Source organism: Talpa europaea, assembly GCF_964194135.1.
Source record: "Talpa europaea genome assembly, chromosome: 13".
Lineage (NCBI taxonomy): Eukaryota > Metazoa > Chordata > Mammalia > Eulipotyphla > Talpidae > Talpa > Talpa europaea.
In genome coordinates, this window is record NC_140080.1 from 12,323,430 (window position 1) to 12,340,449 (window position 17,020).

General features: G+C 42.1%; 1 protein-coding gene across 1 annotated transcript in view; it reads right to left on the reverse strand.

Annotated features, from left to right (window-relative positions):
- The window catches only part of PRDM5 (PR/SET domain 5), a gene marked incomplete at its 3' end in the record, with an annotated part of 156,291 nt that overhangs the window by 69,495 nt on the left and 69,776 nt on the right, over window positions 1-17,020 (reverse strand). The window contains exons 9-12 of the mRNA XM_084252352.1: window positions 16,661-16,818; window positions 7,504-7,597; window positions 3,446-3,606; window positions 171-264 (exon numbers count right to left, since the gene is read on the reverse strand). Of these exons, the coding sequence (XP_084108478.1) occupies window positions 171-264; window positions 3,446-3,606; window positions 7,504-7,597; window positions 16,661-16,818 (507 nt within the window). The remainder of the gene's footprint in view (window positions 1-170; window positions 265-3,445; window positions 3,607-7,503; window positions 7,598-16,660; window positions 16,819-17,020) is intronic.

Below are 17,020 nucleotides of genomic sequence, written 5' to 3' on the forward strand. Positions count from 1 at the left end.
TATGGGAAAGCAGATTTAGTCAAAATTTTTCTAGAGTAAGGGATTGGACTGTATAATACTTGAAGAGAAGACAGTCAAGATTAATTCTTAATCTGTGAGAGAGACTGTCTACTTTCCCACACTTGTGTCCTCAGAACAACCTGACTGGCCCCCTGTCACCACCTACATACCTGTGTGGCTGCGGATGTGAACTCTCAGCGTCCCACTGCTGGCGAATTTCTGGCCACAATACGGGCAAATTTTCTCCTTTTCTCCCGTATGTGTCTAAATGGAAAGGCATAAAAGGAGTTGAGGACAAAGAATTAGGTAAACATGATTAAATGCCTCTGACAATAGCAAATCCTTTTTTCCCAGGACTATGTTTCATTAAAATGATTTAAAACCACAATGTGATTTTAAACCACTTATCATGAGTATTCCCACTTGTTACAAAAAAAAAAAAAAAATTACAGGGGCCTCCCTGGTGGTGCAGCAGGTTGAGCGCAGCACTGTAAAGCTGTCCACAGCCTCTGCAGTGCCAGTTTGATTCCCGGTTGGCCAGGGAGATTCCCACATGGTGCAGCAGTCCTTTCTCTCTCTCCCTCTCTCCCTCTCTCTTGCACGCTGCTCCCCTCAGCAGTGGATTTCGATCCTTCTACCTGTTCTGCTCCCTGATCTGTCTCTGGTGAATTCTCTCACTCTCTGGCACCTCTAGTCTTGTACCCCAATGCTTGTATAAATAAAACAGTATTTAAAAAAATTTACAAAATATTCAAATCGTGTTTTTCTGTTAATTTGCCAGTAATTCTGCATTTACCTTTCAAGGCTTTCTAGAGCTGCCACCTAGAAATGATTAAGTCACACAAAACCAGCAAGTGCTAGCAGAGCCACAGAGTGGAAATAGGGCTGGAGCACCTGTCACTGCTGGCAGGACACACTTCCTGAGGAGCATTTCTCACATTCTTTGTGTGGATTGAACTCTTGAGGAAAGAACTAACCTCAAGAAAGTCACCCACTGCAGAGCAAATAGGCATATAAAACTGCCTAACTTTTAAAATCAGCAGGCGATGGGCCTCCCTGGTGGTGCAAGAGGTTAAGTCTCAGCACTATGAAGCTATCGGCAGCCACTGCTCTCATGCTGCCAATAGCAGCACAAGTTCAATCCCCGGCCAGGGAGCTACCCACATGGCACAGCGGACCGCTCCTGACTCACCCGCTGCTCCCCTCAGCAGTGTCTTTCAGTATATCTGCCTGTTCTGCTCCCCACTCTGTCTCTGGTGAATATTCTCACCCCCTACATCTCTGTTCTGTACCCCAGCTCTAGTATGCAGAAATAAATAAATCTTTTTAAAAAATAAATAAAATCAGCAGGTGTTCACTGAGCAGTCAACATGAAAGAACTTTCCTTCCTGCCCTCAGCATGCCTATAATCTGGGCATAACACATGCCTGCAAGGAAGCTATTTTCACTAAACTGTTAGAATTCAAAGGCAAAAGACTGACCTCTCCTAAAAGAGGAGGCAGACCCAGGGTTGAAACCTGACTCGTCAGCATCTCGGGTGAACACTTACTCTACCAACACCAAAATAGATCACTCCAACACAGGAGGGGCAGAGCTACTTTCCAAGTCTCTTTGTTTTCCAAACACAGGAGAAGGGGAAAAAGAAGAAGGTGGTGATTCTTTGAGATATCTGGACATTTTTATGACCCTCTTTTTAGACTATTTCAATGATAACCTAAAAATTAAGAAAAAGGTGTAGTGGATGAATTTTACTATCACAAAGCACAGCTCCCAGGACCTGTGTTTGCATCTGTTTTCATGTAAATGACTAGCAGTATGATTATTTGAGTTGCCACAGGCTAATGAAAAAATATTTGAAAAGGTTTTTTAAAGCTGATGTGTCCTCAGAAGATGACGCATGGACTAGCATTGAGAGAAAGGGGCAGGGAAGTTACCTCAACACCTGACCACCTCAGAGAGCCACCAATTCAGCAAAACGTGTTCATCTCCCACATAAATGACTTAGTGAGTGTAATATCTTGACTTCATAGTCTTGTTGGGATCTAATCTGTAAATCTTCATCTCTGAATTACTGCCTGTATGCGGGTGCATACAATCCTATATGTAATTCACAAAAGAGCCATAAACTAAATTTCTTGGTCAGCATCAGAGTCCTTCAGATTTTATTCCTTTGAAAAGCACTGATAGTATACGCAAGCTTGAGAGAGATCTCGTCCAGTCACCTGTCACTCTATGACAACATCTCCTTGATTCTGCACCTGGCACGTATTTTTAACTTCTCATCTCACTCCAAATTCTTTTTTTTTATTTTTAAAGATTTATTTATTTATTTATTTATTTATACAAGCACTGGGTACAGTCAGAAGCACGGGAGGGTGAGAGAATTCACCAGAGCCAGAGCGGGGAGCAGAGCAGGCAGAAGGACCGAAGTACACTGCTGAGGGGAGCAGCGGGCGGCAGGAGAGGTCTGCGCACCATGTGGGACCCTCCTCCGGTGGCAAATGAGCAGCCGGGGATCGAACCGGCGCCGCAGAGGCCGCGGGCAGCTTCGCAACCCAGCGCTCAACTGCTGCGCCACCGGGGAGGCCCCTCACTCCAAATTCTTAAACAAAATAGTTACACACCCTTTACAACTCAAGAGCTCTGCTCTCGTGATCCACAGAGAACCCAATTTCAAGCAAACAGTCTAACAACAGAACACCTACAGGAGCTTCATTCTTATTCCCTGACAGAAGGACCAAAATATGGCAATTCTTTCTTTTTGACGGCAAAGTTGTGAAATGGTCTGTAGTATTACAACAACACAAGATTGTTCCATACAAGTAACGCCCACTTTATTTGTCATACTGTATAAAATCCACAGAATTTCTTTTCCTGCAGCATACATGTTCCCTTGTTCAAAAACATGACCCACATTTCTTGTCACTAGTATAATTTCAAAGAATATTAAGACACCACTCGTGAAAATGATTAAAATGTGCCCTTGATTTAATTCAAATATATATCTTATTATTAGAGACTGAATTTGGTTAGCTGGCGTTTAAAAAAAATATTTAAAAACAATATAATACTACAATATATTGCGGTCTCCCTGGTGGTGCAAGGGGTTAAGACGCAGCACTATGAAGCTATCAGCAGCCTCTACAGTGCGAGTTCAATCCCCAGCCAGGGAGCTACCCACATGGTGCAGCAGACCTCTCCTGACTCGCCCGCTGCTCCCCTCAGCATTGTATTTCAGTGTATTCCCCACTCTTCTCTGGTGAATCCTTTCACTGCCCCCCACTGGCTTACTCCCCAGTTCTTGTACACATAATTTTTAAAAAAAAAAAAAAAAGTTAAATATGTTGGCAGAGTAGTATGAAATTGACCACCATGTGATAATGACATTCCTGTCCATAGGGCTTAGATATGCTGCTCACTCGGGTCACAGCAGGTCTGCACTTACTTTCTTGTGACTTCTGAGCACCGAAGGCGTGACGAAGGCCTTATTGCAGAGCTCGCATCTGTATTTCTTGTGTCGTTCGTGGACCACTTGGACGTGCACATTCAAGGTGTCCTTCCTTTTAAAGGTAGCATCACAGTGGTGACACTTGAAAGTCCTCTCACCTTAGAGTCAAAAAAGAGAAACAGGAGATCAGGAGATGCAGCAGCAGGGTCATGCTAAGTGCCTCCCACCACCCACCCCCAGGGTGCACCGGATTTACTGTTGTTTAATCCCAACAGCTAGCTTTAGAGTCCTAACAATTAACCCTAACCATTAAAGCTACTTTTCCAGTACAAATGTCAATGTCCTATTTGTAGATTCGCTATGTGATCAGGGGCAAGTCCTACAACCTTCTTATATTCTCAGTCTCTTTATCCAGAAAACATGGGAACTAAATTAGCTAATTTCCTAGCAGTACGATAAACTCTCTGCACATTATGGATTGCTAGGGCTGGGGATAAGATTCATGTGGGGCCCCTCCTGAATGTCCCTTAAGTCTCACCACCCCCTGGCCTGCAGTGGGCAGAGCAAGCTGGGGTGGGAAGGCCGTGAGGGCAAAGAGACATGTCAGAGGGGAGCCCTCACCCCAGAAAGGTGCCTACACCCCTTCCTGATCTGCTGTGAAACAATGGAGAAGGTGTTCAATTTACCAAGTCTCAGGGATAGTTTGGGGGCCTGCCCCTCTCGGAGTAGCCGATGGACTGGGGTGGCAATACCCAGAGAGGAGAGCACCCTGCTTGCCTTTCTGCACGAAGGCCCAGGCACCTGCAGGGATTCTCACTGCTCATACAGACCAGGCCTGCAGCAGGGAGCCACTGCAGCAGCTACACTGAGGGGTCATAAGGTGATTTTTAAGCGTCACTTGTAAAACCTTCAGTTCTTCTTAACACCATGCCTAACGTTCAGGAGTCTGTGTTCAGCAAAGAATGTGCACTGAAGACAGTGATGTCTCCAAGGAAGTGCTAAAACCCATGTGGCCTTTATTAAGTGAATATGACAGACTAGTTAGTATTTGAATATATTTCCCTTTTAAAAGAACAGCCATATTAGCAGATTCGCACCTAACGGACACTAGAGACAAGACTTTCTACAACTAAGTTAGAGATGACAATTCAATTTCAACCCAGTTCTAATCCTTTCCACCTCCCTTACAAAAACTAGCATAAATTTGGAAAGGTGAAGACTCCAATAATCCTTCATAACCAAATTTAAGGCCAAAGGGAAAGGAAAAAAGGAAATTACTTTTCCTGGGTTTTTTTTTTTTTTAAGATTTATTTATTTATGCACACAAGAGCTGGGGTACAGGCCAGAGATGCGGGGGGTGAGAGGGTTCACCAGAGACAGAGTGGGGAACAGAACAGGTAGATCTACTGAAATACACTGCTGAGAGGAGCAGTGGGTGAGACAGGAGAGGTCTGCTGCGCCCTGTGGGTAGCTCCCTGGCCGGGGATCGAACTCATGCTGCAGAGGCTGTGGATCGCTTCATAGTGTGGTGCTTAACCCCTTGCGCCACCGGGGAGTCCTTCCCTTGGTTTTTTCAACCAGAATTATAACTCCCTCATTCAACCTTTATAGGCCTTCTGAAATCTTAAGCCTGAACCTTGTGGATCTGAAGCTAGGATTACTTGCTGCCTCTGTGCATTTCTTATCTCAGAGTGTTACCTAGTTTGCCTTTATGTATCTTTTTGGGTTTACACAAATTATTTAGTTTTTTAAATGACTGGTGAGAGTAAAAGGAGCTATCCATTGATAAAAGCTTTTAAGGTCAAATATCTAGATACAGATGGGGAAGTTTTTCGAGGCTGCTGCTGATCAACATTATGTTAAATACAGAAAGTACATACACAGTCACCACTCAGGACTTGGGTCCTCTGTCACAAGATGATGAGAACCAATCAGCTAAAATCAAAAGTGTTTGATTCTATTAAAAGTTCCTTGCCATTATGAAAAATAAAATTTCATCTAAGAGGCATATCCTGAGCATCAGCCAAGTTCAGTCACGTTAAGTCTTATCACTGGTTTAAATATTCTAAAGTATTTAGAATACTGTAAAATAAATATATGTAAGTCATTCATCTCCTTGGTTTGTTTTCGTAATTAAATGATAGCGAAATGGGATGGAATTACTGCTGGCATAGGACAGATTTTATTTCATAAATACATAGTAATTGTTAATTTAAAAAAAGGGAAGTGGAGCTAACAGCTACCCCAGGGTTGTAAGTGGATGTAAAATAGCTTAATCAGAACTCGTTTTTTGTTTGTTTGTTTGTTTGTTTGTTTTGTGGGACCCTCACCGGCGGACCTGGAAATGAACCAACGCTGCAGAGGCTACGGGCAGCCTCGCCGCCCAGTGCTCAACCCCTGCACCACCAGGGGAGGCCCTCATAACTCATTTTTTTAATTAAAGAAAAGTACATTTCAGGGCCTCCCTGGTAGTACACAGGGTTAAGTCTCAGCACTATGAAGCTACCTGTAGCCACTGCAACACAAGTTCAAACCCCAGCCAGGGAGCTGACCCACATGGTGCAGCAGACCTCTCCTGTCTCGCCCACTACTCCCCTCAGCAGTGTATTTCAGTAGATCCGCCTGCCTGCTCCCCACTCTGTCTCTTGTGAATCCTCTCACTCCCTGCACCTCTGATCTACACCCCAGTTCTTGTAAACATAATAAAAATCATTAAAAAAGTACATTTCATCATAATCACCACTCAGTATTTATAAAAGCTTTAATCTTTTTTATTGATCTGCATTTTAGATACTTTCACTTGACTAGAGAAAATGTCATCCCAGATTTTATCTATGTAATCAATTTTCAAGATTAATTGTTCTGTTTTCCTCAGAAATATTAAAAACTTAAATAGCAACAGGGACGCGACATGTTGAGGACACTGCACTGATTAGATCTGAATTAAAAGCAAGATATATATTATCTGTGCTAGACTGGTTTTCTTTTATTTTAGATACCAAGTGTCATAAATCTTTCTGATTACTTCAACATCTGAGGAAAGAATCCACCTTGAAACCGAGATCAGCAGTAACAATATCTCCTCCATCAAGTGCTGTCCTTTGGCAACGAGGCACTCACTGTGCTGTTCTAAACCCAGCCCTACCTCTAGCTGCTACACACACCTGCATGGCTACCGCAGTAGAACTCAACCCCCCTTCCCAAGCCTGCTCACCCCCTAAGAAGTCAGACTTAGGGGGGCAGATAGTAAAAAATACCACTGTCAGACACTTGGGTTCCCCCTGTGCTATGGAGCCTCAATGACATCACTGTGTTTCTCTCAGTCCCAATTTTCTCATGTCTCCTCAAATGAAGAGTTTAACTTAGATGTGTACTCTGAACCTTTTCAACTTTAGAAGACAGCCTGTGAGTTACTAAATTCATGCCAGATTCCGAATGCTTTCGAGTCAGACATGCCTCTCTAATCATCACATTTAAAAAGAACAAAACAGCAGCTTCATCACTTCAAAGATATCTTACTGGGGCTGCCCCTGGTGGCGCAGGCAGTTGAGCACAGCACTGTGAAGCTGTCCACAGCCTCTGCAGTGAGGGTTCCATCCCGGCTGGCTGCGAGAATCCCACATGGCACAACAGACCTCTCCTGTCTCACCTGCTGCTCCCCTCAGCAGTGTAATTCGGTCAGTCTGCCTGTTCTGTTCCTCACCCTCCCACGCATCTGGCCTGTACCCTGGTTCTTGTAAGATAAATAAATTAAAAAAAAAATCTTTAAAAAAAAAGATATCTTACTGAATGCAGAAAAATGTTGATATTCAAATGTCAACACAAAGAAATGATACAAAATATGAAGAAGTCCCTTGGAATGACTCCTCTTACTGTGGGAAAACAAAGCCAGGATAAAGGAAGAAAGAAAGGCAGGGTTATCCCTACTCTTTCTTTTTACAAGCAGGTTATGTGACTACCCATAGTTCGCTTCTGCGATGCCATGTTCTCACAGGTTACAAGAACAGCGCGAGAAAGGACTCTGTCATCGACCACAGTGCTTGCGTTCCACTTACTGTTATGTATGAGCAGGTGTCTCTGCAAAGAAAACGGGGTTCGGAACAGAGCTTTACATTCCTCACACTGGAACGGCCTCTCCTCAGAGTGGGTCTGCAGATGAGAGAAACCTAAGTTAGGAGCGTCTAGAAATGGTGGGTCCTCAGAATACCTGGGGCCCAATTCACATGTGAGAGGTAAGAGGGAAAGCAGACATTATCTGTTTTCTTCCACTCACATTCTCCTGCCATAAAACCACCCACACAGGGCCTCCCTGGTGGTGCCGGTGGCTGAGCACTGCACTGTGAAGCTGTCTGCAGCCTCTGCAGCACCGGTTCGATCCTGGCCGCCAGCGAGGGTCCCACATGGCACGGCAGACCTCTACTTTCTTGCCTGCTGCTCCCCTCAGCAATGTATTTCTTTGTCAGCCTGCCTGTTTTGTTCCCTGCTCTGTCTCTGGCGAATCCTCTCACCCTCCCATGCATCTGGCCTGTACCCTGGTTCTTGTATAAATAAATAAATGAATCTTAAAAAAAAAAAAAAAAACACCCACACACATACTCTAGGCTTGCAGGAGAAAAACAACTACATCTGTAAATTTTCGCATGGATTACAAATTTGAGAAATAGTAGAAGGCACAATTACCGTAATCTCAAAATGCTAACCTGAATACATATTGAGATTCCTCAGAACCTTCTTTATAGAGGGAAATGATGTCATTTCTCTAAAAACACAATCTCCTTAACCACTGAGCAGGTTCTAACTCTACTCCTACAACACTTTTTTTTAAATATTTATTTATTTTTTTAAAGAGATTTATTTATTTATTTATACAAGCACTGGGTACAGTCAGAAGCGCGGGAGGGTGAGAGAATTCACCAGAGCCAGAGCGGGGAGCAGAGCAGGCAGAGGGACCGAAATGCACTGCTGAGGGGAGCAGCGGGCAGCAGGAGAGGTCTGTGCGCCATGTGGGACCCTTCTCCGATGGCCGGGGAGCAGCTGGGGATTGAACCGGCGCCGCAGAGGCTGCGGGCAGCTTCGCAACCCAGCGCTCAACCGCTGTGCCACCGAGGAGGCCCTCCTACAACATTTTCAACAAGAAAACTGTTAAAAAGGAGGTTGTTTCCACCCTTTTCCCCCAACTTAGCTGAATAATTTCAAGTAATTTTTAATCCTACTTGCTTCAGTTCCTCTAAATTAAACTAAAACATTTATCTATTGTTATAATCAACATTTAGCAACATTCATCAAATACTTTACATTCATGAGAAAACTTTACATGAATTATTTCACTTTAACAGCAGTCAGAAGAATAAAATGTTATTATTGTCCTGATTTTATGGATGAGAAAACTAAGTTTCAGTAACAGGTGAAAGACCAACCAGCAGGGCTGCAAGCACTTTGAAATATATGAGAAATAAACAAATATTGATAAACTAGAGTCAACAGAGAAACACTTGATACAACTAAACTCAAAAAAAAAAAAGAGAGAAAACACAAGCTTATGCACTTCAGCTACTGTCCATCACAAAACATCCTATTCCAACAAAATGACAAGTTAACATTGCTCATAAAAAATAAAGAATGGATGTCAGAACAGGTATTTAAAAATCAGGATCAACTGCAGATATTCAAATATGCCTTCGGGAGATGAGGTCAGACAAAGACAAGAAGCAGGGAGGAGAGAAGCAGGTCACGGAGGGCTGGCCGACTGCGTCTGTGTTTTACCGAGACACACATAAAACCTCTGAAGGGTTATGAGCGGATGAGCTGCGGAATTCACCTGACAGTTAATAGGATTCTAAGGTGCTGTGTTGAGAACAGGATGTAGGGTACAGGAGGAGCAGAAGAGAAGCAGAGAAGCAACAGCAATAAACCAAGCAGGGGAAGATTAAGCCCTATCCCAGGATATGAGCTGCAAATGGAAGGAGAAGCTTCTGGATATATCACGAGAATGGACAGGTTTTACAGAGACTTAGACATAAAACACGAGGCCCCAAAAGGAGAGAGTAAGCCTGCCTCCCAGCTGAGCTACAGGAGGATGGACTAGCCACTAATACATATATGAATAAACAGTGTGAAATATGTTGGGGGGAAAGCTAGTGGGGGCAATTTTGAATGAGTTCAAGTAACTGTTAATATTAAAAGATTATTTTAAGCCTCAATTATTGGGCATAAAATCTGGAGATGTCAGATTTTATATGGCATTCCTATGTAAAGTCATGAATACAATGAAAGAATCAAAAATTCAAAGCGGGATATGGGTATCTTTCTAGGTGGACTAAAAGATAAGGATGCATCTGGTAGCTGGGGGTGCCAAACTTCTGAGGAGCAGTGTAGCTTTATGACCAAAAGAAATTAGCCAACTACCTTTATAAAAACATACTGACAAATTTTTGCACAAGAAAAAATGTTTTAATCAAAGAAAATGCCTAAAATGTCTAACAGATAAAAACCTGGTTAACTGAATTTTTATGGGTCTTGTATATTTATTCCCTTTGACATACAACAAGATCCATAACATGCATTGAATGTCAGGGCAGAATGCAATCCCCATGTAGAAGATACCATACTGCTTATGTTTTCTTGCACAGAACGCCGTCCAGAAGATGCTCCAGAAAACACTGAGCAGTGTTTCCATAGAAAAGCAGAAAGATATTTGACAGACCTTTTGCTTTCTTCTTTGTACCTTTCTCTGAAGTTTTAATTTTCTACCATGAGTACGGACCGATGAATAAAAAAAGAAATTTTTAGAGTGTCCGCATTTGAATACAGAGTTGCTTCAGCCTTCAAAAATTATGATATTCCACCCAAACCAGCTCCTCTTTTTCCAAATCTACAGTCTAACAACTTGTGGGTGAGATTTAGTTGTCTGATTATGAACAGAGATGGACAGCGTAACGCCTCATACCTAGGGGGGCCAAGCCAAAGCCACAACATGCAGATCAGGGTGTGACATGAACGTCCCACTTTTAGCAGTAAGCTGTGAGTCCACAGCCAGGCCAATAAACTTCCTTGTCATAAACATTCTAACACCACCAACCCCTGTTTTGATAGCATGACCTGTGAGTCTCCGCAAATGACCCCTGCATTCAATTGAACCAAGGCCCCTGAAGCAGCCACCTCCTTGAACTAGTGCAGCAAAAACAAGCTCACACGTGGTGGAGAGGACTTCTGTCCCCAGGATGGAATCCATTTCACAAGGACCAGATAATGTAAAGCTTTCATGAGGTGTCTCAGCCTTCAATTTTTCATCTCTAAAGGGTACCTTCTACAGTCTGATTAGTTACATTATCCTGAAATACAGAAAATCCCCCAATGCCAACAACATCTGCTAACCAAAAAGGAAAAAAAAAAATGCACTGGTCTGTGAAATAGTGCTGTGAAATGTAATTTTATAGGCACCGATTCTTTTTATGCACCAAGTCTGATTACTGTTGCAGATGTAAAGTATTTGTGGCACTATTTATAATACCAAATGTCTCAGAAATGCTTCAGAAGGCTATTTTAAGCATATTTTTTTTTACAATATTACCAAATTAGCACATTTCTAGCCAAAATGATGAAATAGTAATTTCATGGGATATAATAAAACTTTTAACAGGGCTATTCAAAATTAAAAATGAGGACCAGGATTATCAGGAATATATACTGTTCCACTGTAACAGTATTCACTGGGAATGGTATTTCTTCTGAGAGTAGTGTGCAAAGCAAGAAAACAATCATAAAATTCAGGGGAAACAACAAGAGATAAAATAAAATATCCCAGAGATAGATTTGTTATTCTTTTTGGGGAAAAAAAAGAGTTTTACTGAAGTCTCCAGTCTGCATGAGTGTATTACTGCCCCATTGGGTCACATAATAAACCTAACACTGCATAAAATATGTGTCACCTGCTTGATTACAAGGTCTGTGGATTAAATTTTTATTCTCAGCTTCATACCTGGCTACCTTAAAAGGACTCCTCCTCATAAAAATGAATGGTCACTGGAGCGATAAATCAGCTTCTTTAGGTACATACAGGGAGAAGGGAGCTCATGCCACATGGCCTTAAAGTTCCACCATTTGGGTTTGTAGGATATATACAGCCCCGCACAGCCAAGCCCACCCTTTCCACAGCTGGACAGCGACACCTGCACTAGGGGACTTAAGTCCCCACAGCCTCAATGACCCCTCATCAGGGCAAAGGGACTTTGCTAAGAGAAGGAATAATCACAGCCATTTAAAGCTCCACCCAGGAAGCTTTCCTCCACAATGCTGCTGAGACTAGACACTGTCTCATCTTTCTAACCAAGGATGCTTCCAACACACCTTTCAGGTATGCATAAATAATAAATCTTTAAAAAGAAAGAAGTTGACATCCTCATTTTAAAGTTCTGCTATTACAATGGCCACCATTTATTAGCATCGAGGCACACAGAACAAGTTTATTCTATCACCCGCAGTGAAGTTCTGTCTGAATAGATGCAAACCATCACAACATCCCTTCACAGTCAGACCACACAAGCAGCTTCACTCATGACACCAGAGTATTCAGATGCATCATGGTCATTATAAGGCAGAGTTTGCCTATAGATTATAAGGTAGAGGATGCTTGTAGAAGCTGGAATCCTAGGGTCCTCCCTGGTGGCACAAGGGGTTGAGTACCAGCACTATAAAGCAATCCAGAGCCACTGCAGCATGAGTTCGATCCCTGGCCAGGGAGCTAACCCATATGGTACAGCAGACCTCTCTTGTCTCACCTGCTGCTCCCCTCAGCAGTGAATTTCAGTAGCTCCGTCTGTTCTACTCCCCATTCTGTCTCTGGGAAAATCCTCTCACCCTCACATACCGCCACACCTCAGGCCTACACCCCAGGTCTTATATGCATAAATAATAAATCTTAAAAAAAGAAGTTGACACCGTCATTTACATAACCTGTATGACAACTCATAGCAACTACACTAGACCTGCATTAGTTCATCTAGTGGGTAACTTGTTTGCTAGGCAAGATGGCAAGGTAAGTTAGTATCCTGCATTTAAAATTTACTTGCCATCTGAAGAGAAATGAGTGTAGTTTCCTATAGTACAAACAAATGTACAACAGTGGAGTAATTCCGATTCATTTAAACTATACTCTCTAGAAATTAATGGTAGTTCTTGAGTAAGACATTGTTTTCTTATAAGATAAATCACTAGAATTAACAAATGATAATACTTTTCCAAATATTTTGTTGGGCAAGAGAAGAAAAAGTGTGTGTGTGTTCACATATCTGTAAGCCCCCAACTAACTCTCAAAGTGAGCACATCTCCAGAGGAAATATACTCAATGAAAGTCTCATGAAAACTAATGTTTTGGGACTTCCCTAGTGGCATAGGGGTTAAGTCTCAGTGCTGTCACCTTGTGGCATGAGTTCAATCCCCAGCCAGTGAGTTAACCCATATATGGCTCAGCAGACCTCTCCTGTCTCGCCCGCTGCTCCCCTCAGCAGTGTATTTCAGTAGATCTGCCTGTTCTGCTCCCAACTCTGTCTCTGGTGAATCATCTCACCCCCTGCACCTCTGGCCTACACCCCAGATCTTCTTTGCAAAAATGAATAAATCCTAAAAAAAAAACTAAAAACTAATCTGTTTCCTAGTAGTGGGTCAGCAGGAGCTATAAGTTAAAGCAGAGTCTATCTTCAAAGCTTACAGTCTAGGATGGGAACCAAAGTGCTCAAGTCAGAGGCTGTACAATGCTATCTCATCATCCACTTCTAAGAAAAATCATTTAATTAGGGTAAGTGATTTGCCATTAGTTAAATGAGCCTCAGATAAACACCTGCATTTTTTGCTTCCCCTTACGCCCCTCTTGGTGTGAGAATCTTTATCATTGCAAATGTGCTTCTAGAATATAAATGTGCCTCTAGAATACAAAGACAGGCAATTCTGTAACCACCTTAAGTAACCACCCACTTCACCTACAGTGCACTTGAATAAGGGAAATCTGATGCAGAGCTGAAGGGAAGAGAGGCTGTGAGAGAAACATGGAGGAACTGTCTCTAGTCTCCAACATGGCACCTTCCTAAGAAATTTCAAGGACTTTTTTTTTTCCACTATGCAAAATTTATGCCATAGAGCATGGTTTTAGAACCTAGCCCATTATCTATTTAGGAAGAGACCTGCCTTTTTCTTCAGGATCTAATAAAATTTCACATGGACAAAGTCTGATCTGCAACATCTTTCCAACAGTTTCATCATGACCAAAGAAAAAGCCTTTATATCAAAATCCAACACACACATTTTAAATTTCATTAAATGACCCTTTGTCTCTCATACATTCCATTTTAATTTTTAGAGGCTATTCATGACCCATTAAAGTGATTTCTAGAGCCACAGTGGGCAGGGCCCAGAGCTGGGGAAGCCCTGAATGAGCTGGTACCAAAGAAGACAGTGGGATTATTCCAGGGGAGCTGATGACCAGCATACCCCCAAGGCCCCCACAGCTCATCCCTGGAGCTTAAATACAGGATAGGGGAAAAAGATCCGTTATTGTAATCAATGCACCTATAACTCCAGGAGTTTGTTTATCACTTCAGACAACACTCCTCTATACTCAACTGCATCATCAAGCCAATCATGCTACCCCCAGGATCCACAACAGCTGGGTCCATCCAGATGCCCTCTAGAGCAGGAGTGGGGTATGGGAATGGCATCCCAACACTGCCTTGCATTTAATGTGATAGGAAACTAGTATGGAGGGTGAAGACGAATCCCTGGTTTCTGTCTCCTGTGGTTCTCACATCTTTCCAACTGTGATTTAAAGACCCAAAGAGCAGTTGAATCCAGTAAAATTTTACTTTAGCTAGATCCTAAAATGCAACTATGAAATCAGGTGAAATGGTTGGCAGAGGGACCAGAAAGAAGACTTATTTTGACCAAGATGGTGAAAGAAATAATGAAGTTTCAGAAATAGAAATCATCCCTTCCAAATTTCATACATAGTCATAACCATGTATTGTAAAAAATCTACTGACCTAAAAACAAATAAGTATGATAAAAAGAATGGGTCACATAATCAAAAACAAAAATGATTTAAAATAAGAACTTGTGCTCATGCTACTTGATGATCTATCTGACTCAATGGCTTTTTTGTTTTCCTTGCACAGCCTCATTTTTCAGTTTTATGACTAGCCATTAATGAATAGTGGCAGAAGGAAAACTTTGATTTTCTTTTTTCACTTTGACTCTTGGACAACATGGCAGCATGTTCAAGCACACCCTAGGATCCTAGTACAATGACAAGGAGCACATGTGTCCACAGCAGAAGGACTGGGTATGCTCCTCACATAGGAGAGTGCAGGCACTGTGGGTCTAGCCTTCCCAAGATGTCACTGTTACTTTCCTATGATTTATAGCTCAAAGTATGAGAGATGGTGCAAAGATCCTGTGCCACATTCCCATGTGGCATATAACATAATGCAAACTGTGAAAAACTCATAAATGTGGATAGATCAGTTTCACCAAGGAAAGGAACAAGAGGGTTCCAGAGACTGAGCAGGAAACAAGCCAGATAATTTTTTACAGTCCTGTCATTCCTAAGCAGCAGTAATGAATGCAATCCCGCCCCTAAACACACAATGCTGTAGTGAAACGTAGGGCAGTTGGCAAGAAATTAGGCAGAGATGATTTGGAACACTATCAATCATGCCTGTCTACTCTTTGACAAATGTGCCTTTTATTTCCTTTCAGACTGAAGCTGTAGTTGATATCATAACTTCATAACTTTTCAAATGATTTTAAAAGATATAAAATAATGTCTGAAAGTCCTAGTAAGTACTGAAATAGTACAATCTCAGTGGAATACTACAAGTGAAATATGTTATTTTAAAAGAGATTATATGTGTTGGAAAAGCATGCTAAAATAGGTCAACCAAAATCAGTAAACAAACATTGAATATATCACAAATGCATTTTAACATACATTTCTAAGATGTCGAATGCCTTTGGACGATTTTTCTGAATTCAATTCAAACATTATTATCCACACAAAGAAGATCAAAAACTAACACGTTCTGAAACAAGATCTTGAGTAAAGTGCAGGAAATGCAAACAAAAACCAGCAGAGAAAACTAAGTTTGTAACTTCAAGAGCTTCTTATTAAAAGGAAGAAGGTTGCATTAGAGGCCACGCAGAAAGACAGGCAGTCCCAGGTATGCTGAGTGCCAAGAAAAAAGGGGCCAAAGGTGAAAAGTCAGCTGAGGCCATGGTGTAGAAAACTTTGACCAGGTCAAGTATAGATACTATCACTTACGCAGGCACCAGAAATCTACTTCTAATCTTCAAGCATGAGGGTGACATGTCAGAGCTGTGCTTTGGGAAGACTTACCTGGCAGGGGGTTAAATGGGAAGAGATAAATAACCAGAAGCCTAATTTGATGGCTATTAAACAAAGGAAGATGAGTGGTAAGTCAGAATTTGAAATGGTGAAGGGGAAAGTGATTAGACCATGGACAGGGTAGAGCCTGAATAAGTTGACATTTCATTTTTAACAAGGGCCAAGACTGAAAAAGGAGGATAATCATATACTTTCTTGTTAAGAAACAGGCAACTCCAAAAAGAGCAAAAGGACCAAAGTCATTCTGAGGCAGGTTGAATTCAGTAGGTCAGTAAGATGCTCAGTCATGTAACAAGTAAGTGGTAATAAATGTGGGTCTGGGGCTTGGGACTTAAAAAAAATAGGTCTCTCTGGGTATTCCTCAGCAGAGAGTTGGTGGCAGAAGTCACGGATGCGGGTGACAACAGACAAGACAAGTCCAGTCACAGCTCCAGGACAACCTCCTAGGGAAGAAGGAGACAGAGACATGTCCACAGACCCCACAGCCCTACCTGGGTACATTGCCCAAAGGTACTATCAACAAGGTTGTCAAGTTTTATAGAAAGAAGGGCAACAACGAAGACTTGGGAGTGAGAACATCACCGGGAAAGACTGGATGATGCTTTGCGTGGGCGAACAGTTTTAACAGAGAACGGAAGGCAGAAACAAGGCACAGAACATAGAACCTGAGTGAATGGGGAGAAGTGGCAACAAGATTCTCTGCAATGCTCACAACGGACAACACAGCCCAGATACACGAAACGTTCCTTAGAGATAAACAACAGGCAATCACATCGGCAAATGAGCCAAAAACACACACTCCAGTAAAAACGAGCACTTACCTTCTTGTGATTCTTGTAAACATTTCTGTGGGCAAAGCCCTTTCCACAAAGCTTGCATTTGTAAGGTTTATCCTCACTGTGGATGACTTTGTGAGCTCCCACTTGATCGAGCCTCTTGAAAGATTTATTGCAAATCTCACAATTATAAGGTCGTTTCTCTATATAAAAAAAAAAAAAATAAGTGGAGACAATCTCAGATCTAGATAAAGGTAAAGCATCAAAAAGGAAACATCCTTACTTTATTTGCTACGGGTAAGTCAACTCCAACCTGATCAAAACAGCTGAGAACTACCTCCTGCCCAGGTCATCTGTTAGATATGTGAGTCTATTCCCTCATGCCTTTCTAGACCTAGTTTGTAA